This window comes from Dermacentor silvarum, chromosome 1 (assembly GCF_013339745.2).
Source record: "Dermacentor silvarum isolate Dsil-2018 chromosome 1, BIME_Dsil_1.4, whole genome shotgun sequence".
Lineage (NCBI taxonomy): Eukaryota > Metazoa > Arthropoda > Arachnida > Ixodida > Ixodidae > Dermacentor > Dermacentor silvarum.
Window position 1 is genome coordinate 142865295 of NC_051154.1, and position 26317 is coordinate 142891611.

At 45.0% G+C, this 26317-nt stretch overlaps 1 protein-coding gene across 3 annotated transcripts in view; it reads right to left on the bottom strand.

Annotated features, from left to right (window-relative positions):
• Window positions 1-1595: 1595 nt before the first annotated feature.
• LOC119436165 (solute carrier family 12 member 4) overlaps window positions 1596-26317 on the bottom strand; it is a 394931-nt gene continuing 370209 nt past the window's right edge. For all 3 annotated transcript variants that reach the window (XM_037702933.2, XM_037702932.2, XM_037702931.2), the window contains 6 exons: window positions 19783-19874; window positions 18711-18818; window positions 18555-18611; window positions 16008-16384; window positions 11621-11754; window positions 1596-9816 (listed from right to left, as the gene is read on the bottom strand). In XM_037702933.2, coding sequence (XP_037558861.1) covers window positions 9725-9816; window positions 11621-11754; window positions 16008-16384; window positions 18555-18611; window positions 18711-18818; window positions 19783-19874 — 860 coding nt within the window. In that variant the 3' untranslated portion in view covers window positions 1596-9724. The remainder of the gene's footprint in view (window positions 9817-11620; window positions 11755-16007; window positions 16385-18554; window positions 18612-18710; window positions 18819-19782; window positions 19875-26317) is intronic.

Sequence of the window (26317 nt, forward strand, 5' to 3'; positions counted from 1 at the left end):
CACAGTCCGTCAATCACGTACTGGCGCGCAGCTGGAGACGGCCATGTGAGGCCACAGTCGTTGAGGAGTCTGAGCTTATCGTAGACGTAATTGGTGACGTCTTCAGTGGGAGCTTGTCGGCGCGACCGCATACGCATATGAACTGGTCATCGTATGTAGATGAGAGCGGGCTGAAGAAGGCAAGCACTAAAGCTGCACTCCATTTGGCCCAAGTTTGGTGATTCCATGCCAGGCTTTGGCGGAATCGCGAAGTCGAGTCTCGGCAATCGACATTTTGACGTCGTCAGGCCAAGAGTGCCGACTGGCCAGGGAATTGATGTTTTGCAGCCAGAGAGTCGGGTTATCGGGAAACCCAGGAAATTCCGGAATTTCTGTGAGAGATGGCGGAGGCAGCGCGGTACGTGCCAACGCTGCGACGACGGAGATGTTGGCGTCTTCGAAGTACCTGGTCATAGCAGCGATTGCCCTTGTTTAAGTACAATTTAAGTATTCTTTTCTTTAAATTGCTTAACAAACAGCTTGCTTACGAATTTGTAGACTTCAACTTACTAATACCAATTCCACTAGGTTTGCGCATAATAACTTTTTTCCTACTTAAATGTAGCACCAACTATGGAAAAACAACGTCCTCGTTTTCAGCGATAAAAATATGGAATGACCTACCACATTCTCTTAAACAAACATCATCATCGAATACATTCAAACATGAATTGAAGTGCTTTATTCTTTGTAAATAGTTTCATTCCCGATAATATATGTTGTTCTGTATAGTAATTACGCCTGTTGATATAGGCATTTCCTTGTTTTTTGTATCTTACCATTGTATTGTATTTTGCGCATTCTTTTGTCTTCTTTCAACGTTGTTAATTTTGCTGCTTTAACCCATGCCTTGTATACCTTTTTTTTTTTTTAATTTGAACCGAGGGTCCCGTTGCAGTCTTTGACTTTGGGACCCTCGTCTGTATAGTATCGTTTACATAATCATTGTATTAAATGGATAATAAACTGAAATTGAAACCTAGGCATTTTATTTGCTGTTCGATTCCTCTAGCTAAAGCAAGAAAATTGCATATTATGCAAGGTCAAAAAAAAAAAGAAACACAAAAGAAGAAGAAGAAAGCCCACCCTATGTAGTATTGGCTCTGTGCAATAAAACTAAAGCTAAATGAGGTGCACAGTGGAGAACAAAACAAGGAAAGAAAAGACGGAGAGGAAGAAATATAAACACTTCAGTGCATTTAAGATCTATCGATCTTTGTTTCCCAAACATTCTTCAAGTTTTCTTTTACCTCAACTAAACTGTTGTTCTACTTGCTGTTCAACAGTCCAACTAAACTCACTTTTCACCTTGACAAGGGTTGGTTATCACTTCGAAATATGGCTCATGGCTCAAAGGCATTCTCTCTTTGACCTTATTGTTGTTTAGCAATGCATTTGCCAAAAATATACGGATTGATTGTAACAAAATTTGACTGTGAACCATGCAGTGGATTCTCTAGCTGTTGGATCGCCAGTGCTTCAAATGGACATGCAGAGGACACAACCATGTATGCACATGTAAAGGTATTTACAAAAATATTAAGACCACAGAACCAGAAAGGTTAACAAGATGTCTTTATTATTCCTCTGATAAACTTTTCACGCAACGAAAACAAATGGAAGAGCGAGACATCGATGGAAAACGGCACACATACAATCTAGGGCTGAGAACACAAGCTTTTTAACTATTACAATCACCATCAACGACCTGTTGCTGCCGATGTGAAAAACAAAATGTGAGGGGAAAAGAAAGAAAGAAAGAGGTTGCCCCAAGAGGTGGCATCACATGGACAAGGCAGAGAGAACTACTATTAAACATTTTCCACGCATTCCTTCTACTCTCGTAACTCTCTTTTCAGTTGACAACAAAACACATTCGATTCACCATCCTGTGCAATGCAAATGGCTCCGCTTTGCGTAAGCCATGAAGCACTGTTGCACTTGCGAATGGTGGTGCACGCTTGACCAGCAACAAGTTCTATCTAGGCATTCAGTACTGCCTGCTGAGGAGGTCGTTGATACAGTGCACACAGGCATTCACATACCACTGCAGTACATGGGCAGAGGTTGCCCTATACCTATGAAGTACCTCCAAAACTCTCCGTGGCAGGAGGCGCGTCGGTTGAGTGGCTTCAGAACAGCCTATTGAACCATCTGTTATGTATGCAACTACGTGCTAGGTGCATATCAACAAACTTTCCTTTTAAAAAGCTTGGCCTCCAGCGTTGCATCAGAAAAATGTCTATGCACAGCCAAGATGCACACAATCAGTCAATGTGTGATAGTAATGTAGTGTTAAATTAAATTTTTGCTTCATTCAACTGTCAGTTCTTGCGAGCATGTATGGCCACATAACTATCTTGCAAATAGAGCAGCTGTCCAATTGCATCTTAAGCATCTTTCATAAAGGAAAGTTTAAGAGTGTTTTAAAACTACCCAAATGATGCCAATAATGTACAGACGTGAGCAGCCTTGTCTAGAACGCGGGAACGGCGGCTTCCGGGGCTCTCCGGAGCCAGCCAGTGACTTCTGATGCTAGCTGCTGGGTCCAACGTCTAACGGTAGGTGCTGGGCACGTTTGGGCCCAGCAACTACCGTTAGACGTCACTGGCTGGCTCCAGAGAGCACCTGAAGCCGCCATTCCCGCGTTCTAGACAAGGCTGCTCACGTCTGTAGTTCTGCAGCACATGGCATTTTCTAGCTCAGCAACCACTCACCACAAACAGGGTGCTCTCACGGCCAAAAACCGTTTCTAGCTATGGGAATAACAGTCATAGATCCGAATGGCGAGACAAGTCTATGCCTTCTAGAGAGCTGCGAGATAAACCATTAGCACACCCCATTTTCAGTGTATTGCACATCACGGTGTTTTATTTTAAAGTGTGCCACTGAGCATGCAGGCATGCAGGTAGGGCAGTGCTCCAATCAGGCCCCTTCAAGATTGGTTCTAGGTGCGGCACCTATTTTGACCATACTAAGCACCAGATGAACCGAGCCACATTTGTGCATATTTTCTCACTTCTTTTCCCAACAAAATGCTAGCTACCCACTCTCCTGTGCCTCTTCCTCGCTGCCATGAATAGTATGTTGGCTTAAGGAAAAAAAAAGACTCGTCTATCGGTGTGTTATTTTTGTTTGGTACATGGTTTATAAACATGTGTATAGTGCAAGATGTCCTCATTCAGGCTGCAACTTCTCCTTGTGTCTTTGAGTTTCATAGTAGCCAAACAGAAACAGCATGCTTCTTTCTGTTCAGTTTGTCCTCCCATGTGCGTTGCTAGCTAAGCATCCACACTCATCAGCACTGGAAAGGTATAGTTACAGTACTTGTACATGTAAGGAAAGTACTATATAAATAGTAGATCTAAACAGAGATGATAAACTACAGTAAACATCAAGCAACAAGTTGTTAAGCATTTTTTTTTCTTTTTTTCCCTCATAGCACTAAACACCAACACAAGGGCAGCAGCTTACTGGGCCAGTTCTTTCAGCTTCTGTGATCATATAATCAACGGTACCATCACCGTTGATTTCCAGGTGGCTAACAGAAAAAAAAACAAGACATTCACAACAGCATGTAGCAAGCCATCCGGCTGAATCCATTTCGTTGTTGCCACGGGATGGCATTACAAAGAGCCCATGCAAGGAACAGGTTTTGCTACAGGTATGAATTCAACACAATGCAGGGTGCAGCATGGTCTAAGAGTCCTTGTCCTGTCTTAGCATGAAGAAAAGATTTAGGCTGGCAGCCACACCCCCAATACATAAGCCAATTGCCAGCACTGTTGTGACCGTACTGCACTTGCACAAATATCTTCACATGAGCGGCTGTACATTGTGCACATGCAGCCATGCACCAATCATAACAGTGGCGAGTGGCGAGCACACCAATTGTGCAATGCCTACTTCCAAAATTTAGGAAAAGTCAGCACCTTGACTTGTAGAACAGAAATCTTGCGCTTAGAAAAAAAAAAGAACTTTGAGGACAGTGATCTCGCACACGTGATTGCATTGACATTGCATAGGCTGGCTTGTTAGTATGCTCTTGGAAGAGGCGCAGGATGAGCAAAATGACAGCGCCATATCTCGTCAACCTTATTTTTCCTAGCAACTCCAGTCTCAAACAGCCCGTCAAAAGCACAATACATGGCTACTGAATGCTGAATGTGTGATGGCAGGTAAACCATGGTGAAAAGTTAATTCTCAGGCTGCACCCCTAAAGAGGTCCAGGTATTGAGCTCGTACCTGTACAATTTTACCCAAGATAAGCATTCACTGTGGTACACTGCAAAAGTATGCTGCAACTCGTTTCCTTTACCTCAGAGGTGCTTAGGTGTGCTCAGGGAAACTCCTCACGCACAGATAATTTGCAGGACTCAAGCTTCCCGGATTTTTTAACTGACTTATTCGATGACAAAGCATATAAACACATCACATAAACAGTGCCATTTGAATCAAGTGTTCTGCCTTCTTAATTAATAGCTATGCCCTAATGCAAGACATCAGATGCGCTGAGCCAAGGAGCAGAAGTGGACCATAGCTTTAGTGTAATTGCTTATGAGGAAATGAGCCTTACTAGAAGAGTGGCATTGCTAAATGCACCCAAAGAACTATTGCAGCACCACTGATATCACCTGGTCAGTAAGTTGTACATGTTAAAGCTATTTACCTGGGCCTTGCTAGTGTCCAGCCTGGATATTTAAACACTCTCACAACAGAATTCTCCTATGCTGAAGTGATAGTGGATGTGAAAAAGAATGTGTTAGGATACATATAACAATGTATGCCTTTACAATCTATGATGAAATAGTTCTCTTTATCCCTTATATATATATATGTATATATATATATATATTTAACTTTTTATGTCAGTTTTGCACAGCTGCAGTATAGAAATTGATGAGCAAGTAGCAGTGTTGTGACTGGCAAATGGCACACAGTAATGTATGCCCTGGGCATGGAAGTTAATCCCACAAAATTATTTTAAAAAGTATGTATACTTGTATTTGATGGTGTTAATTCCTGGCAGGCAACTAATGATGACAGATATCGACAACTGTGTTCATACTATGATGAATCATTAATTCTTATTATATAAATTCTTCACAAATCATGCTACTGCTATTACCTAGCCGTCAATAACATGCCTATTTGTTATGACTGGTTTGCACTGTTCTGAAGTGACACTGCATTAAATTGTTCACTTATTAACAGCTTCTTTACAGATTCTTTGCTAATGTTCTTTATGGTGATGATGACAAACTTCTGTAAACTGGATAGGCTGAAGCTTAGATGCAACAATAATGAAGCACATATGTCTGTACGTGCCCACCATGCCTTCAAGAGAATGTCGCTGAACAGGGTCACAAGAAAAAATGATACACCACTGAAATGAATGCCCATCAAAACTGCCTCATGGCAGCTATGTGTTCTATAATGACATACACACACATTCTTCATATGCAGGTGTTCAACAAATAAATATAACTCTTAGGAACTGCTAATATGAATGTTGAGACAGCAGCATTTCAAGGTTGCCTCAACCAAAATGAACATCAGATGACTGTGGATGCCCTTTGAGCCTCACAGACACACAAATGATGACAAAAAATTAGGTCAAAGCACTGGTAAACTAAAACAGAAAACCTAGCCGTGAGTGATTACTACTCGGAAAATGGCAGCAGTGGATAGACTTATCTTGCAAATGTCGATCCTTGCGCTTTCCAGCACTGGCATATCTCACCTTTGCTCCTTTCAGTATCACATCAAAAGGAATATTATATATATTTATATATATGTATGTATATATATATATATGTATATATATATATATATATATATATATGTAATGAGTTATGAGACACAAGAACTGCACATGTTTCAGGAAGCTAGAAGTGAAAACAGCTTGCGTTGTATCATGGTAATCTAGTTGTACAAATCTGGGACAGAGTAGCATTTCAGAGACATCTGTACATATAAAAGCTTACAGAAGTGCTTTCGAACAGGCCAAGAGCAAGGTAGCTAGACAGCAACCAGGCATGTGAGGATACACTAGCGATGACTTAGTCTATGCTTTACTGCACAAAACTAGAATTCCAATTAAACTAAGAGCTCTGTTCAGACATGCCAGTCTTTTTGTATGTGTTTATACTTTGCTGTTTGTGAGCCAAGTGCTTAAATCCACCTCAAATTACTCATCACTGATATTACAGGCAAATGCCTGGCAATATGAGAGCCACTGTAAACCACTATTTGGGAAGTGCTGCAAGGAAAGGAAAGGATAAAGCAACATCACACTGCCACTGTGTTACTGCCAGTCATAGCTCATATGGGTGCAGGCCAAGATCAACAAATTGCATATCTTGCTGATGGCTATAGTCCACACCACAAGTGGAAGTTATTTGTCCAGGTTTAAACATAACAGCAAACCACAAGTAAACCAGAGACATCAAACGACACTGCTGCACAGGAATAATCGGAACATTTAGCTGCATGACCTAAGGACTTTTAAAGATATTCATGCACCAGTTGTCTAGGCTAATGTCCACACCAAATATGCATGTTGTCGCATAAATGCATGTCTTTTTTACGTTTTCACATCTGGAAGGTCAGGGAAAAGAGAGTATGTACATACAAAAATACAGTCAGTGCTTCTCTAACATTCGTATATTTGTAACAGTCAATATTGAGCTATGCAGGGGGAAACACATCCAACAGGCCCACTGCCTCACACCTATCCCAGTTTTATTTTTCTACCCACATTGGCTGTCAGGCCACTGCCATCGTAACAACTTTTCTGTGGCGATCTTTGATGTTGCTTCCCCTAAAAGCCCCTCACTAACTGCTACTGTTACCCGACTAGGAAACACATGCCAACTGGCAGACATCACATGCGTCAAGGACAGCTACAGACCTGGCTACAACGTGTGAATGCTGAAGTACACACTTCAGGCTACAGCACACAACGTCTGACTAATATTGAAGAAGGAAGAAAGTATGCCACAAATAGCAAATTTAAGAGTAGCAAAGTGAACTTGCAGAGTTCACCTTGTTTTATGTTTGTCAAACAATGTGGCATCACTGTGTATTTGCTGCAACTGCCACTGCATTTGTTCAGTTGGCGAAGCTCGTCATAAGTTGCGGTCATTCTACCTTTTATTATTATTATTATTTTTTTTTCATAAGGCCCTCTTCAAGCCAATTTTAGGTCGTGTAATGCGCAGCTCAGATGCCTAATTGCTGCAAGCCTCATCATAAAAATAATAGAAAGGATTTACAACAAAATAACCTCGGCAAGCCAGTCTAAATAAATGCATTTCTGAGTACCGCTTAATGCCCTAGTTAGTGGGTTGAAAGTGCATATAAGCAGCTTACTCCAAACAAACAAGTTCCTGCATAAAGTTAAGACACGAGCAAGCTCCCTCAACATACTGGTTTAGATTCATATCATTCTTGCATGCTTAAAATGAACACACTACTTTAAACTACTCCTGCAGCACAGATAAATACATTACAAACTAAAGAGCTAAGGTGCATTCATTCATGTAACTTGAAGTCACTAGGCATTATTTATTGCAACTTTGTAAAGAATAGCCAGGAAAGAAAGACAGCCCTGAGCCACTCCAATGCACTTCAAGCTAACTAATATTTTAAAACAACATTGTCTTCATTTCATTTTTGTTACTAAGTGCAGTCGTTTTGTTGAGCCTTGCAGATAAAAGAAACGCTGCTGGGAGGATTGTCACATGTGTACATATGGCTACAAGGTACTATGGGTTTGCTTGCGGTACATATTATACACAAAGATCTCCCAGCTTCTACACAACTACATTCTGCAAGGACCATGCAAAATCTATGCAAAGGTATTAAAAGCCACCATAGATCCTTGATAATAAGGCTCACAAAGAGAAGGACACTGCAAGAGAATTGTATAGGAGCAAATGAAAGGCAGAGCACATTTAGACTGGCCTATAGCATGAGTTGCAAATGCTGCTACGTTATTCACATTTTGCAGGTAGGCGTGTTTAGTTTTTGTGAAACATGCCAAGTCATCCAGTGATTTCACAGTGATAACTCTTAAGAGTTATCGACTTGTGTAAACACTGGTGAAACAAGTTACAGCTAGCTTGCAATACGCCAACACCACCAAATGATCTCTATGTGGATGCTGTCATTCGGAATTGCACACTAAAGGACAATTAGGCTGACAAGCAGATAATTACTAATCACTATAATAATAAAAAGACCAACGGATTTACACTTTGCAGAAAAGGAAAGGTGGAGAAATGCAGTAAGAAGAATTCACACAAGAAAACACACATGTGGTGCTGCAATGAGGAACAGAACAAACAACATTACAAACACACTTGGGAATGCGACTAGCACTTTTTCACATGATGATTCATTTTTGTATGATTGGGTCACAGGTATTCACAAGTATGATGTACTTAAAACTACTATGCGGTGTTTGTTAAGCACATGCAAAATAATGCTACAACAATGCACTTAGAACTAAAAAAAAATTGCAGCTATTTTACCAGACTGTTGAGCGCACATAAAACTGGAAAAAAAAAAGAAAAAGCAAGCCTGCCTTCAAAAGATCACCCTGCAGCTATTTACTAAAAATGCAGCTTTAATCACTGAAACAAGTGCACAAGATGTCGAGCATTGTGGCAGTACTGCATCAGCATATTTTGCAGATCCCGCAATGAGATCTATAAAAGTTGGCAGGCAGTGCCTCAAACTTTAGAGGACCAGCTGTTTGCTTGTAGTTTGCTCTGCATTTCCACAAGGCAGCCAACTTTAAGACAGAAACAACCAGTCACAGCAATATCACTGTCTAAATGTGTAAACTCTTAGCTCTCATACAGTGGATCACAACTTTTGGGTGGCACATCAGGGGTCCTTTGCTGAAAACTGCAGTGACTGGCTTTGGGCACATATGCATGCACACACATTATCACAAGGCAAGAGATGCAGGTTGAACAGAGCTTTTCAGAAAGAGACCTGTTGACTTCAGTTTTATAAACCAAGTCAAAGTTAACAAAGAAAAGAAAACACAAGTGTTGAACTTACAAATCCTTTCTGCAGCCATGGGAAAGACTGTCTGCAGTTAACAAACACTTGTAATTTGGAACACAATGGCAGTAATAGGATTTATTCTGCCTGGAAGCAGCTGGATCAACCTTTTATGAACGAATATTGATGCCAATAAATACCCTCAAAAAGTGAGTCACATTATATCAACACGTAAAAACCCAGTCGATCCTTAGTCATAAACCGTGTAGTTCATCGCACAGCTTTTTCTGTTTCATCATGTCTCAGCTGACAACAAACTTATATAACAGTGGCACTACGTTCATTACATCCGAGTGGCACTTCAATTCTAATACTAACCCTGATCAGTGGTTGGTGAAGAATGTTACTTAAGTACAACAGTTTACAGTACATGTTTCAGCATATGTGTCACGGTTCATTTGTCAGTGTTCCTGACATAAACAGGCATGCCACAAGGCTTGACTCTTGTCTCAAAACCACCTTGAAAGGGGGCACTTACTTTAAGAAGACGCTCTAAAAATGCACAAAAAAATAAATAATACAGTATGACAGCGGAAGAGAAGAGCACTGTCGTGAGCTCTTCAAGCAGGGTCGCAGCAAGGGCAACTCTGCAGGGGGTACCATCAGCTCAAGAGTAGATGGTGATCACTTCACGGCCTCCACCACGAACCATCAGTACACGCTCAAGACCTTCTGTGAGCACTTCCAAGAACTCCATGTCTGGTAACAAACAGAATGTGTTAAGGGCTAGAACACTATATGCACTAGATACTATGTAAATTGAACTGAGCTCGCAAAGAAGACTACAAAAAAGCATTTTTTTTTAAGAAAAGAAAAAATATAAAGGTTGCTCTTGACCTGACACCACCTGTGACAACTTACTGTAACATTTTAGTAAAGGCAACCCTGTTTTAGCAAAGGATGAATACCTCTGCTAGAAAAACTGATGGATCCCAGTTAGTACATTAAAGCTAGGTGAAGTGCTCACTTTTCAGCTAATGTAACTGTAACACAACAGAGAAGAAAGTGCTCCTCTTTTTTTGATACAATGTGACACTGAAGGCTTGCAATGTTGTGGTTTTCTACTATCAACATAATGATGTGAACTGATGTGCCTTGCATTTCACCATGAAGGTGTCTTCTTCCTCCTCGTCCGCCTCTATTTTAGGTGATGCTAGCTAGATAGCTAAGCCAATGTAATAAAGCTGAGCCAAGCAGAAGGTGTCGCGTGACTCTGGCAGCTACTTAAACAAATACCAGCACCTCATTCACGAATGACTTATGCTATGTCATTGGAAGCATAGGAAGTAGAAATTTTTTAGTTTTTTTTTTTCATCCTGCATTATTGAGAAACATGCATTTGTAGTTGCACATAACCAGCAAAACGTGTTATAGGGAATCTAGTTAAAACAATTGTAGAAGCAAATAAACAAACCATAAAATAGCCCTTCTTGAAAACACTAGACAGACGTTCTTGCTCTTTTTCTTTTGGCAGAAAAGAGGTGGTTGTAGGAAACCACAACAATGTAACGGCTTGAGGTTTTCTGTGTATGCTGTGCAATATAATTCTGAAAGTAACTCTTAGATGGTACCTGAAGATGCTCCTACAGAAATTCCTCATTTATTTATTACAATTCATTCCTGGTTTAATAAGTGGTGCCTATTTTCTCTACAGAACATGTTATTGTGACTACTTATCTTGAACTGAACTTCTGATAAGCTGCTTTGGTAGAAGGGAGTCTACTGTATATTACAAAAATCAGCTAGGCTGTATCAGTGATGCAGCCACAGTGGGGTATGTGAAATGTCTTGTGCATGCTGCAGATGGTGTTAGGCATTGGGGTACAGAATTGATGGAACCAAGTATACAAGTTACATTTATTCGTGCATTAGAAAGTTTACATGCCTAACTTATGTTACAGTTAGTGGGGGTCTCACGGTCTAATTTTGCAATCATGCTCACTCCTTATTTGTAGTGGGCCCGCTTGTTTTGCAGAGTGTGTTTGGGTAATAGGGTAAAGAAATTACCCCCCTACTGGTGGCATCCGAGACTGCCCTGTGCCGCTCATAACCGAGCAAATGTGAAATTTCTGCAAAAAATTGCGTACATGTAGGCCTTCTTAACTCTTGATGAGCACAGGTTTGAGTTTTATGGATTATATCTACTATGGCTAAGTGAGCTCTCTCAAAAGTGGCCACCCCTGTCCCGATCAACAAGTGTACTGCCGAGCTATGCCTCTCTGAATGCCGAGCGAGAAGCTAAGTTTAGCTCTGATTGAGTCATGCCTGGCGCAACAATGATGCCATCTGCACATGTGACACTTGCATGATTGGGTAATGACTTCTCTCCTCTACACAACGATACCAAAGTAAAATGTGCGGGTAGTCGGTTGTAAATATAAGAGATAGCTACAACATGTTCTCTTTACATCGGTTCATCGGCTCCGATCATATTTAAAGATGTTTCATTTCAAAAAGGGAAAGAGTAATTCAGAATTTTACCAAGCAGCAAACAAAAGGATACAGTTCTCCTCTCCTCTCTGGATCCTAGGAGGTCCAGGAAGGTTGATGATTACCAACTTGGAGTCATGCGATTTATTTACGATCACCTCATTCAGTTTCACTGCAGTGTGCATACGGCGCACATTGGCTTCATCCCTGCAAGAGTAACGTGCATGTCAAGACAAGAAAGCACCAAGGAGTGTTGCTATGCCAGACCTTAGGGTCATATAATAGCTGTGTCAAGAACATAAAAACTCAGAAAGGTTAAACATCATGCACTAAAACTTTACTATAAACCGTACAATACGTGATAAACTTCGTAATTGATTTTAAAATGTCAGACGTTTTTGTTCATGTACTAGTCATACAAGTACTAGTCATACAAGTCATACTTGAATGTCTCAATATTCAGTCACACTGGGGGAAAAAAGAAAGAGAAACTAGGCTCTGTCATTTATCATGGAAGTGTACTTAATTTCTGTGTTAGCAACTATATATACTGTTCTTCCTCAAATGTCAAAATGGTATTCTTTAGAACAATCGCTGCTCACAAATGAAAGATGACTTTTCACATATGTACATAACATGAACTCCTATGTGTAATCATTTTAACATTTTCTCTACAGCTGATGAGTATAGTCATCACTGGAAGTTTTAGGAATATAGCTGGTGATGAGTACAGTTGTCACGCGAAAATATATATTGCAGTGTGAACTGCTGCAGAGTATATCCATCAGCCTACTTCTGGTGGCCGTGTTTGACATTAGTTGGCTGTGGTTATGTATATTATGGCATTGTGTGCAGTTTCTTTCTTTATTATAAGCTGCTTGAATGCTTGCAATGAAAACATAGCTGCCTGCACACTGCATTTCTGGGAAATTTCTGGGAAATTTGGCATAAATTTGTTATTTCTTGCAGTACATAACGAGTTAAGAAAGCACATCACGGTGTATTTGGAACTGTGCCCAAAATATAACATGAGGTTTTTTTGTCCCCGTTTTTGTTTTTCAAAATGTAAAAGATTTAATCACTAAGTGACTAAGTACTGCAGGAAAGGCTACCTTCAGAACACCAATAATGGATATACCCTTCAGGCACCAATTAATTCTGCATTGAAAATTTAGTTTAACCACATTTACTGCATCTTCAGAATCATTAAAAGCATACAGCAGCAAAACGAATAAAGAATTTTGAATTCTTCAGTGAGTTTTTCTGAAGTTTATACAATGTGGACTCCACGTGAGAACTATCACTAGGGCTTCACAACATACTGCCCACGAACGAAATATTACCAGCCAGTGGCCGAATTCAAACTTCTACGGTGTGCTGGTGCTGTAATCAGCACATGGCCCTATGACGAGATAAGCTGAAATTCTTTCACTAAGCACAGCACTCACCACAACCCTTTGCAGATGTCAATGACATTGAAAGGTATGAAAGTGTGGGCTCTTTCTTAGAAAACAGACAATACAAGCGACCACCATAAGTATTCGTCAATGCCAAGACAGCATTATTGTGCAGTGTCTATAATTAAGTTGAACTTAATTGAACGCATTCCCAATCTGTTTTGATTGAATGAACACAATTGGTAGCTCCTGTGAAGCTTTTGCTTCGTGTGTGCACTTTACTTTTCAACCTTTATCACTTTGAATACAGTTTACAACTCTTGGGGCATATCTTTGTCCCACAACAATAACCATAATCTGTCTTGCTTGTGTCTCCTTTATTGAAAACTCTATGCTCACTACTTTTCTGTCAATAATGCTATGTCACGCTGATAAAGGCATGCCATTCGCGATCTGTAAGTATAAGACATGCAGCGTTAACGAAAGGAAAGGCATGCAAGATAGACGACAATTGTTGTTGGGGGCAAAAAATACACCCCAAAGGGTCTAAACTGCTTTTAGAGTGCATTTTTCACATGGCAATGCATCAGAATTAAGCACCAATCAACGTCTTTCAATTTAGTAAGACTAGCGCAAACGACATCGTTTGACGCTTTATACTAGGTCAATACAGTTAACTTTGTGGTTTTCATTGACACATTTTAAGGTGCCCGTAATAAAGTAATCAAGACATAGCAGGCTGATTTTTGTATTTGATGCTAGCCCGATTCACAAGATCGGTATTAGAATGAATGCAGAGATAGCCATTCTCATACATTCTCATGGTGAAAGGCACAATGTTTTTGTGTGTCTCATACATAAAAACCTTTGAAGTGATTAAATTCTCGATAATTTCCATTATTGAACTTTATTTCTATTATTCTTTTAAAATTATTCAATTCGGACTGTATTATTGAATTGCAATTTTTCTTTCAATGATTTAATTTTCAATAATTTCTAGCACAGACAACATTCTCAATCAAAAAATAAACATTAGGCACGTAGGAAACAAAGCACAACACCATATCTTCAGGGCATGTCGAGAACCTTTTTTAACATGTTTCCAACAGTGTACAAGTCACTGAAGATGGAAAACAGAGTGACCATCTGTTTCTCAGCCTTTTCTTAGCAACGCCTGAAGACTGCGACTCTACACTGTAACTAGTGCTCATAGAACTCTAGTGTTCACCGGGCCTAGAAAGCTTACACCAGGAGCGGCTCCTCATTCAGCTTTATAAAAACTTCGATAAGAAAAAATACGAAAAAACAGCTAACAATGCCTTAAAACTGGCTTATCTCTTTGGAAGCACCTACATCTTTGAGCAGACATTCCGCCTGATGTATCTGAACAAGAGCAGACACCGGTCTTCAATGACCTATGCGGCATTAAAAGACATTTGAAGGACAGAAACGAGTGCGATGACAGCAGAAATAGACTGCCTTTCCCCAAGTAAAACATGCAACATTTTCCAGGAAAGTGCGGCCGCCCGTGTGGCTACTAGAGAAACCACTTTCGACCCGCTTTAGTTTTGAGTTATGCAGCCCTGTTCTGCAGGAATGTCAGATAACAGAAATCAACTATTTCATATCTAGCATACTTGGAAAGCCCCTATCCAGCCACTTGAAAAATATGCATAATGTAAAACACTGTCGCAAACAATGAAATAAGTGAACCTGCTAGGGCAAACAACCATCCACCTACCTTCCAACTTGTTCTACTAAAACACTTTACACAGATTATTTGAACTTGCAGCACAAGTCCAATCAGAAGTGTTTCAAGATGTATGCAATACATTTTAAATGTAATTATTCTTATCAGTGCTTTTGCTTTTCATGCACTATCTTCGCATCTCAAATGTGCACACAGTGCCTGAAGGGGGTGCGAGAAGGGCGGAGTGGGGATGTGTCCACGAGAGTACAACGAATGCGAAAGCATGTGGCAGCACAAACCAGTCCAATGGCCTGGCCCACTACCATAATGTGCACCTCTGCAGCGTCATTTGTCTGTACAAACGCATCCGTGCCTGTTAGACAATGGGCACCTGTACACCCATTCTGCGTGGGTGTGCATCACTGTAGCAGATCACAGCTACGCTGAATATTTCAATGTAGTCCTTTCAATGTAGTCCCACTGCTACCATTGCATTATGCACAGTTAATTGTTTATTATGAAATAGCTTTGTTTTACGTATCAGAAGTGTAAATACTGTGTATATATGATATTTATATACCAGGTGTTTTATTTTAACGTTAACAGTAAAAATTGCCTGTGGCACTTAGCCCAAGTCTACTTATTGAGATGGAATACACAAAGAGTGATGCATTATTTACACTCCATGGAAATCAGTATGCATATTTTACTAATCAACAAAATTTCATAATTAACTTTCCAACTAATTACTTTAGCACACATATCGCAATACTACATGAATTGAAGGCACTGATTTTACAAGGCACATTCACTTGGAACAAATTTTGAAACTAGCACCAGTTTTAAGATAACCACAGGCAAACTTGCTGTAAAAATACACCATTGTTCACTTATTTTAACAAAATGCACTGAAGCTCAAAAGTTACTGGAACACCAATAGATTTTATCACAAACTTCAGAAATGCATATCTTGAAACTGGTGTCATCCTTCATATTTGTTCTGAGTGAATATGGCTTTAAAAGTCACTGGCTACAATTTGTCAATTGTAGTATCTGGTGTAAATTAATTAGTTTAAAGTTAATTGGCAAAATTGTTAATTAGTTAAATATTCACTTTCAATATTTTTAATGTCTGCCTCTGAGAGAAACTCAAGAAGCTCAAGAAGTAGAATTGTGCTACATCTCATGGATGATACTTTAAAATTCTGTTAATTATAAAATAAAACACCCCATATAATGAATGACTCAGCTGTCCTTAATGCATTACATGCCTTCCATAGCATGCGTGCAATGCAAGTTGAACTGCTTTCCTGAGCTGTTGCAAATTGTAGAAACTTGGAATTCGGACTATTTAACCCATAAACTTGACTTACGGCTTTATTTTCATGAGGCTGTCGAACTCTGGCTTCTTCTGGCTATCCGATGTGGCAGCAGCAGCAGCAACAGCTGGTGCAGCAGAGGGGCCCTTGCTTGCCACTCCGTTAGCAGATGCAGCGCTGGCATCTCCAGAGCCGTCCTGAGCTTTCTTCTCGGGGCTTTCAGTTTTTGTTTTCCCACCATCTTCAGCAGCAGTGACGGGTGAGCTCTCTTTGGGTGGTGAAGAAGCCTGCTTTGTAGGTGAACCTGAGGCAGACTTTGTTGGCGATGAGTGCCGGGATGAGTGGCGTGATGAACGATTGTCTTCATCAGCAACTACATCCACCAATTCTGAGTCACCAGCTTGCTGAGGTGGTTTGTCACTAAACCGCACCTGTGGAAAAGATTGTAAAATTAGGTGCAATTTTAAGTGCACTCAAGCATCACTGACATAGTGCAAGGTAATACAGCTGACCGTCATACACCAGTGTAGTTCTATTAAGATGTATCTACTGCAGACTTGTATATAACAAATTACTTGTAATCAATTACATTTTTTGGTAATTCTGTAATTTATCTATTATGTTGTTTACTTTGTAACACTCCCTGTAATTCAATTACTTTTTTCAGTAACCAATTACATGTATAACCAATTACTTTTTAGATGAAACAAGCTATAACAGGTGACACAGCAATGAGCACTTAAATTTGGTGGGAACTACAGTGCCCAAGGATGAAAACATGTACATGGGTTACCCTCTTCCAAAACAATCAGCGTCCTGCATCTATGCCTCGATGACTGGAACATGGCAGGGTTGCAGATTTACACACCTCTCTAGCCCGACCTCTCAGCTTTTCTCTAATAATAAATTTATTATCTCTCTCTCTCCTGGAAGTGCTTTTAAGCAGCCTTCATAGGCGATAAGAGCTGCTACTCAATTTTTCTTCGCTCAGTGCTGTCTATGACTTTTCTCTGATATAGACAGAAGTTCTTGGCTGTTAAACGCATCTGTTTCTATCTGTTTGATATATACATAATTCATATACACGTATTTTGTGATTGTAACATATGAACAGTATTCTAGGGCTGAGTAATGTGCAGCTTTATATTATATTACATTACAGATTTGCCACCTTTTCAAGGAGCGTGAACATTTGCTGGTGTATGTTATAATTAGTCGTTTAAGTCTAAATGGCTAACGAGTAAAGGGTACTGGGAGGAAGTCCACCAGATGTTGGCCAACAAATTAAAATGGCACTTCTATAGGGCGATGAACACTTCGGACGTTGATGCCAGGTAATCACCTATTCGCCATTTTTCAGATTGTCACTGGCCCTATCGGGGGCACGTTCCCGTAGCCCCAGCAATAATGAAGCAGTTCGCTTCATACAGGACCCAGACCCGAGCATCGTGGCATTGAGTAACCACAATCTTGTGAGCAAGGTGTTCGTACTTTAAAACACAGCCCTTCTCACCAGCGCACACACTGAGCAAGTTTTCAATGTCGCTGCTGATGTCTTCACAAGAAAACAAGGGAAGATTATCGAAGAAAATTTTGAAAAGCAATTCTAAGTGCAGGTAAACAACGTCTGAAAGGCTGTAGAGGACACATTGAAAAACCCAGGCACGCTTGTTCTATTTACTGTATTTGTGCAATGTTAAAAAAATAGGGAGGAAAGTAATGGTAATGTAATCGATTACTTTTTATCAATTGCTGAATTGCTTTTATGGGGCAGTAATTGGTAAATAAATAACATTTTTGAAATAAATAATTGTAATTGTAATCAGTTACATTTTTTCTGTGACATGTACAAGCCTGATCTACTGTCACATTCAGTGTAAGTTGCAATGCACAAGCTGTGGCTGGAGCACTCTCCAAGTCAAGCTGGTGGTGCTAACATGTGACATGGTTGACAATAATATGGAATGAGCTTTGTCTTTCCAGCAATGCACGGCAACACTCCTGCGCTTTCAGTTGTCTGTTTTCTTTGGATGCGGTATTCCTATATTGTGAAGTGATGAAACAATGGCCCACCAAAGAACAGCAGTGTGCTATGACGAAGCACACTGTGCTAAGCAGAGGAAGTCACATTCTTGCATAGGCCAGTTTACTATAACTTTATGTATAGGCACACTGCATCTGCAGAAAACAGATTATGGGAGGCACAGAAGTCCATGTACATTGCTAGAATGGCAAACGATTTTCACTTTCTTCTTGAGCATGATGAATGTTAGCGCCACTAGCTTGACATGGAGAGTGCCCCCGACAAGGCTTGGGTATGGCAAGTGTTACAGTGAATGCGATAGCAGTACTTCAATCACAAGCTAAAATGTCCTAATGTCATGGCTTGTTCAAGACAAAGTACTGAAGCTATTGTTATTTTTCAGTCTTTGAGCGGATTACATGAAGAACAAAAAACACAGCAATAAAGTGACTTAAGCCCCTTAAATATTTAACTTACAGCCTTTCAAGCACAAGGTGTCTACAAAAATAAGCCTCTCACAGTGTGGTGATAAACTTTGCAATGCTCATGCTTCCTAAGAAATCCAATGAGGTCTTTACCTTTGAACTAGTATGGTTCTGGAGAGGATTGTGGTGATGATCCACAATTGTTTGAATCTGTTTGACAAAAAAAAAGAAAGAAAAAAAAGAAAAAAAAAGTTGTGAAATATTTTAGAAAATTGATGCCATGCACAAAAATCAGTCAGAGCTAATTACCATGCTCAAGGTTTCTCGCCTGCTCAGCCTCATATGCTTGAGCATCTCTGTACGCTGCTCCATCATTAGTGTTCTTTCATAGGTGTATGCCGAGATGTCACTGTCATTCTGCAAATGAAACAGAAGTGACCATCGCAAGCAAACAGAAAATGTAGTTGCAGTTGCTCCAAAGAATGTTAGAGACCAGTGAAAATACAATGATACTGGTAATTTAATCAAGTGCTTATCAGGCAGGGTGTAGGAACGAAATGTTTTTCGTTGTGGTTTTAGTTTAGTTCCACTGAAGAAAGTTTCGTTCCGGTTCTTCTCCGGAACGAAAAAAGAAAAGAAAGGATCCGTAACGATTCATAATGGTTTTGGTTTGCATACAAAATTTTCGAAACGAAGTAACGATAAAAACAGTATTTATTTTTCTCAATAAGTGAATTACGAATTCTGGGATCATGCTCAGTGCCTCGAGTCAAGGCTCTGAGCGTGATCTCAGAAGCAGCACGTCATCTAGTGCACTGGCCGAAATGAGAGACTGCTGTTCCGATAAAACGAACTTAAACGAGCATAAACGAACGATAAATCTTCGGTAACAAAGCGTTGTACCCTTAGAAAACGAAACGATAAGCTCTTCAGCGTGCAAGCCATGGGTTTTGCTACGATGCCGATCTGCTAGTGCACCGAGCAGCAGGCTTAGATTAGTTTTGCAACCGGCTATCGCTCGCACTTTTCCTGCCTGAGATACGCACTTTTGCGCGGACCCCTGAGATGACATTGCATGGCCTCGGTTGTTTCGGATTGCCAACTTTCCCCTTGAACCGAAAACCGATAAAAAATATTTTGGTTTCACTCCGAAATAAAATAATAAATAATGTTTCGGTTACGTTTTTGTTCCAGTCAAAAATATCGTTTTTTTTTTTTTTTCCGTTCTTGTTTTCGTTCTGTTCCGACACTCTGTTATCAGGTAAATACTGTTGAATAAATGTGCAAATGTGATTTCAATGCAGAAATCAGCATATGATAGCCAACTTTTCATGGGAATAGGCACAGTGAATAGCAAAACAGATCTGATGCTTCGAAATACCATTTCCACAACTTCCACTTCTGCATCTATTCTCAGGTGGTAGAGGAACATGGCCAGGTCTTTCTTCATTTGAATGCTGTTGTCTTCAAGCTCTACAGTTGCATTGTGTGCTTGGTCAAGGCAACAAAGGTGCTTCAAGAAAGAAATGAAGGTTCTCAAGGCATCTGTGCCTTCAAAGATGTAATGTCTAAATGCACCAAGCCACTGCAAAAGCTTACTGCTGCACATACAACTTAGCACTTCCCAGTACACCTTTACACAATGAAAAAAAAAAAAAACCAGCAAAGCCCAGTGTGCAAGAAAGGAGCTTTTCTTGTCTAATGAAAACATTCCTTAACAGTGGGAGAGGGATAGAAGAAGCAGAAGATGGAAAAAAGGGAGTCAGCAGAGCAAAATTCTTAATGAGTCGTAAACCATCCAGTAGCCTATGTGAATGCTCAGGTTTCTTGTGCTCTATGTAATAGTCTGGTGTAATTTTACTGCAAGAGCGGTTGTGAGTTAATAAATAGGTTTGTATGGTCCTGTCCATTTGTATGTTCACACTTATTGCCAGCTGTTCCTCCATTGCATACGAAAAATTAAATTAATTAAATTACAGTGGAACCTCGATGATACGATCACGGCTAATACGAATTTCAGGATGATACGAATTTTTCTGCGGTCCCGGCAGAGCCCCATTACTTTGCATCGTGCTAGAAAACGGTTGTTACGAATAGATTTTCGACCCGCGTTGGTTGATACGAATAAATGCTGCCCCACCGACGTCCTCGCTTTACAGGAAACGTACGCACGTGCGGAGGAGGTCTCGCTGCCGGGCTACATCGGCTACAGCAGTGCGTCGGACTGTGCCATGGCTGAGTGTGACGCTGCGCCGTGCTCCGATGACGCGCATCCGCCTGGCCGCCCCCGCGTCGCAGTCTACGTGCGAGCCGCCCTTCCTCATGCGCGGGTCCCCACGGACCACCTGTGCTCCGCGATGATCGAGTGCGTGGCCGTCACTGTGCGCGTGCGCGGCACCAACACATCGGTGGCCAGTGTTTACGTTCGCGCGGGTTCCCGTCGCGCTGACTACTCGTTTGTTGTGCGCCTCACTGCACTGCTCTCGCCCGACACCGTCGTATGCGGCGATTTCAACGCCCACCACGGTGACTGGGGCAGTGCCAGGAGCAATGCGCGGGGAGGGGACTTGTCGTCTGCCGTCGCGGCTGCGGGCCTCACCGTCCTCAACAGTGGGGAAGCGACGTTCGTGCGCCGGGACGGAGTCGCCACAGTGATCGATCTGGCGCTTGTCTCGGAGCGCTGCTCTTACTCCTGGCAGCGTGCTCCGGACACCGCCGGATCCGATCACTACCCCATCACCCTGTGCCCCACCAGGCCAAGTCGCGGAGCCACGCGCGTGTACGCTGTCGTGCGGTGGCCGCTTTTCCGCGAGATGTGTGCGAGACCGTCGCGCTCCAGTGATTACTTCGCGCACATCGCGGAGTGCGCGGGCCGTGCCACGACACGCGTGATCGTCCCCGCCGGCACGCCCTGCCCCGACATCAAGTTGCTGAACGTCCGCGCGGCTCGTCGACGTGCTCAGCGACGCGCGGTCCGCTCCGGTGCCGCCGCGGACTGGACTACGTACAATCGTCTTGATGCGGTGTGCAGGCGACACGCGAGGCAGCTGCGCCGACGTAGCTGGGCGGGCCTCTGCTCGTCGCTCGCAAAACCCCGCAACCAACACCGCGGCTGGCGCGTCCTGAGTGCGCTGCTGAACCCCAGGACACCACGGTTCCCTGTGCTCGCCATCGCTGTGGCGCACGGCATCAGTGAGCTAGCGCTCGCCGAACAGCTGGCGGACGCCTTTGCTGCTGCCGCCACCGCTCCCCTCCTTGGTGTGCCTGCGGTCGCGCTGCGGGCGCTCTACGTGGCTGTGTTCGTGCGGGGTGGAGATCAGTCAACCCACGCGCAGGCAATCACAAGTCTGTGCGAGGAAGACTTCACCTTTCACGAGCTGCAGCGCGTGCTGCGCCGAGGACGGCGCCGCAGTGCGCCCGGGCAGGACGGAGTCACCCACCAAATGCTGCGCAACCTGGACGAAGATCAGCGACACCTCCTGCTCAACGCATTCAACGGTGTCCTGCGCAGCGGGTGCCTCCCGGAGTCCTGGCGCTCCGCGCTCGTGGTGCCAGTGCTGAAGAGTGGCAAGCCGCCTCGCAGCCTCGCCTCGTACAGGCCCGTCTCTCTAACGTCAGTCCCTGGCAAGACGATGGAGGCGATGGCCTTGTCGAGGCTCCAATGGATTGCGGACGTCCGCGGTGTTTTTCCGCCTGAACAGTGTGGGTTCCGCACGCATCGCTCCGCGGCCGACTGCCTTGCCGCCGTTGTGGGCACGCTGGAGCAGGCGAGTCGCGACGGCCACGCCGCGTTCCTGCTGCTCTTGGACGTCCAGAGCGCGTTCGACTCCCTGCCCCACGACACCATCATCTCGGCTGTGCGCGCTCTTGGTGTAGAGGGCAGGCTTCTGGCGTACGTGCGGGCCTTCCTAACCGACAGGTCGTCCGTTGTTCGGGTTGGGCGGGCGACCAGCTCGCCCCGTTCAGTGACGTGCGGTGTGCCTCAGGGGAGTGTGTTGAGCCCCTTTCTGTTCAACCTCGCACTCGCGCCCATCAGCGAGTGCGTGCTCAGCAGTGGGCACCTCCCTGTGCGTGCCGTTGTCTACGCGGACGACGTGGCGCTCTTCGTCCGTGGCCCGCCGGCGGCGATGGCGCGGATGCGTGTGCAGCTGCAGGCGGCGGCGGATGCGGTCGGCGACTTCCTGCGGGCCATCGGCCTGCGCTTGTCGGCGGCAAAGTCGGAGGCCATCATGGTCCATCCGCGCGCTGCTGCCCGGCGCCACACTGGCTGCGTGGTCGTCGACGGTGTCCCCCTTCCCTGGCGGCTGACGGTGCGCTACCTCGGGCTCACCATTGACCATCGCCTGACATGGTTCCCTGCCGTGAAGCGGCTTCGCGCTGCCATGCGGAAAGTTGAGGGCGCGGTGCGGGCGCTCCTCGCGCGTGGTGACGGCTGCCCCCCCTCGTTCGCGGTTGGCATGTACGGTGCAGTGGCGCTGTCCAGGGTCCTGTACGCGCTCCCACTGTGCAACCTGCGACCGCATCTGTGGCGACGCATCGACGCCGACCACCGACGAGTGCTTCGCATGTGCCACGGCCTGCCCAGTGCTTCTCGTGTCGCAGAAACGCTCGCGGAAACCGGCGCCTGGCCCGTCTCCCTCACTGCCGATCTGCGCGCCCTTGGCCACTTGGAGCGCCTCTCCCGTGCCCCCGGTGCCGGCCCCATGCTGTCATACCTGCGCGAGCTGCCCAAGTCGCGTGTGGGGGAGCTCCTCGAGCTCTTCGACAGCCTGGTGGTCGACGCCCCGGCCTCCCCTGCAGCCTGGCCGCCACCAAACCAGCGTGTGCCGTTGCGCGTGTGCCTCGACCTGCCGGGCGTCCGCTCCAAGCACCGCACGCCTCGTTGCGCTGTGGTGCAGGAGGCTGCTGCTCGAATACACGATGACCTGGTGGGGAGGGCACACCTGTACACTGACGGTTCTGTCCGCCAGGACGGTTCCGCGGCCGCCGCCTGCGTTGTGCCGCACCTCGATGTCGCGAGACAGTGCCGCCTGTCCTACCGAGCTTCCTCCACCACAGCGGAGCTTGTGGGTCTCCATCTGGCGGCCGACATCCTCGAAGAGTCGCCGTTCCTGAACCGAGTGGCGATTCTTTGCGACTCGAGGTCCGCTTTGCGCCAGCTGCTGCTCGACGAGCGTGCGCCGCCACTGGCACAACGCGTTGCCTGCAGGCTGCATGCGCTACAGCGACAGGGGTGCGACCTGTGCCTCCAGTGGATACCGTCGCACGTCGGTGTCGCCGGGAACGAGGCAGCTGATGACCTGGCAAGGCGCGCCCACGATCCCCTATCCCCGCTGTCGACGCGAGTCAACTCGTTTGACGAGGCGCGGCTTCATTTCAAACGGGAGCTCGCGCTGCGCCACCCCGACAGCCGCGTCGCGCGCGGTCGCCCGCCACGCCTGCTTCCGGAATCCGGCTTCACGAGGAGAGAGCGAGCCTTCCTCCTCGCACTCCGGACCGGTTCCGTCTGGCCCGCCGAGCGCAAGCACCGCCTCCGCGGAGCCTCCTCGCCCCTCTGCCAGGACTGCGGTGCTGTCGAGACGCTGCAACATCTGATGTGCGAGTGCAGTGCTTCGTCGACGGCGCGCTACTCTTGCCCGCGTTTACCGCGCGCAGAACCTCCCCTGCTTGACGGTGGAGGACGTCTTGCACCCCTCGGGCTGCACATCGAGCCACGGCAAACTCTTCCGCGCTCTGTTGAACTTTGCCGACGACGTGGGTTTGGTCGACCGCCTGTAGGCCTCCCGTGTGGGCTCCCGGCGGCTCTTTCGGGGCCGCCCGGGGTGCTGTGCTGGCGTTGGGGTCTGGCGGGTGCCTCTCGACGGCTACGCCCTTCCTCTTTTGTTTGTTTGTTTGTTGTTGTTGTGTTTATTGTTTTTATTGTTGTTGTTGTTACTTTTTTTTTTTCCCTTACGACCTGTTCAAATTTCCGACAGTGTGCGACGCGAACCCCACGCGCCTGCGGCGCCTTAGATGATGCTGCTGCTGCTTCCGCTCCTGCGCCTGCGACCTCTTTCCCTTCTCTTTCCTTTCACTCCCCATCCCCCTGTGCAGCGCGGTTGAGGTGTCCTCTATTGAGAGACAGTTATCGCGCTGCACTTTAACCCAATCTTTCACCCTTTCCAACAAAAATCTCTCTCTCTCTCGCCGGACAGCGCGGAGGCCGCGAATGGGCGCGAAGAGTTCGAAGCGGTGGCGCTTTTGTTGCTTTTGTGCTTTTCCTCCTTTTCCGCATGCCATCGGGCGGAGTGGCTGCCGTGCTTCGGGTCGCGTTCTTTTTTGCGCTGTTTTGCCTAGTCGCAGCGAGCTGTCTACCGAGGTACGATCTCAGCTGATTCGCGCGGCCGTACACCGAGGCACGGGAGCCTCCATTGGCGCGTCTTCCGTCGGCTGCGTTATCGGTGCCGATGGCACAGGGCGATTGTGGGTTTCGCTGCTGGAGTCACACGGTGCAAGATAGCGCGGCACGTAATCCACGGTGCAAGGTTGCGCTCGTTCAGTCGGGTGCACCTCCGCTTCTCCCGCTAATCGCCGTATTTTTTTTTTTTTTTGCCGTAGGAGCACTTCCGTATTCCGAAGGCGTGCTTCCTCCAAAGTTTATTCGCCAACGAGCGACGATCCATCACTAACCTGGGAGTTCTCAGTAATCCGAATTCTGTGTGTCAAGTGCAGACGCGCGCACCGGCGTGGTTTATGAAGAAGACAACTGCGGTTGCCATCTTGCCCCTGCCACAGCAGCAACCAATGGAGAGATGCCTTTCAGCACGGCAGCCAATCGGAGGCCCGCTTTTATCAGAGGGCCCGTGTGACTACCTATCGCAGACCCGCGCTTCTTTGGTGTTTGTGCGTTTGTTACAAGTTGGCGATGACGGACGAATTGAGAAGCGGAACGGCGAAACTTTGAGCTTTCTAACGATACCAAGATGGCGGCGCTCGGTGGCGGGAAATACGCGAGATATGGCTCCGTGAACTGCGGTGATTTTGCGCGATTTAAAGCTGTTTTCTCGCCTTGTGCACTGACGAATTAAACTTTTTCGGGCACTTACAGTGCGTTTTCAGCCAAACGATTTTGATGCAGTGTAGATCAGGCGTTGCAGATACCCAAACGCGTGGTTTTCAAAAATCGTTTTTTCTTGCGATTTACGCGATCTGATCCCCGCGTCCCCCCTTAATTTAGCTAGTTTTAATTGTGTTTCGATGATACGAATTTCGGCTAATACGAATGTTTTTCGTGACCCCGTGAGATTCGTATCATCGAGATTCCACATTGGGTTTTACACACCAACACCATGATCTGATTATGAGGCTTTGAAGTTTATTGAAGTTTTATGGCAGCAGATGACACACAATAAGAGCATAGCAAATGAATAAGTTCCTGAACAGAATGTATGAGGTGTGATGTCTACATATATTGTGGGGAGCACACGCCCCCATCTTCTCCCGCGTACACTCGTGCACATGCAGCGGGAACCGGGCAGACATGAGAGAGAGGCACTTTGCCCTCTCCCGGTTCTCGCTCACCTCTCGCGACGCGCGTACCCTCACGGGAAGAGGGAAGGTATCCGACGGGTGAGGAGGACATTCCCCTCAGGAAAAGGTAAAAAGGCATAAAAGAGCGCGACCGGGAGAGACCCAGGCTCTCTGGCCTCGCTACCCCTAACCTACCGAAACGGATATACCTGCTGCAACCCGTGAGTGACCTCGCTTGCGTGACTACCACACATAACGAGGTTTAAGCCTATTTATTCCTTATTACAGAGAGGACTTCCCTCTGCAAGTGTGTCGTATTGCTCACAGCAATAAATGTTGTTAAGTTGACTCACTTGTTGCCTTATTCGCCCGAACCCTAGGGAGTACGGTTGGGGAGTACGTCAGAA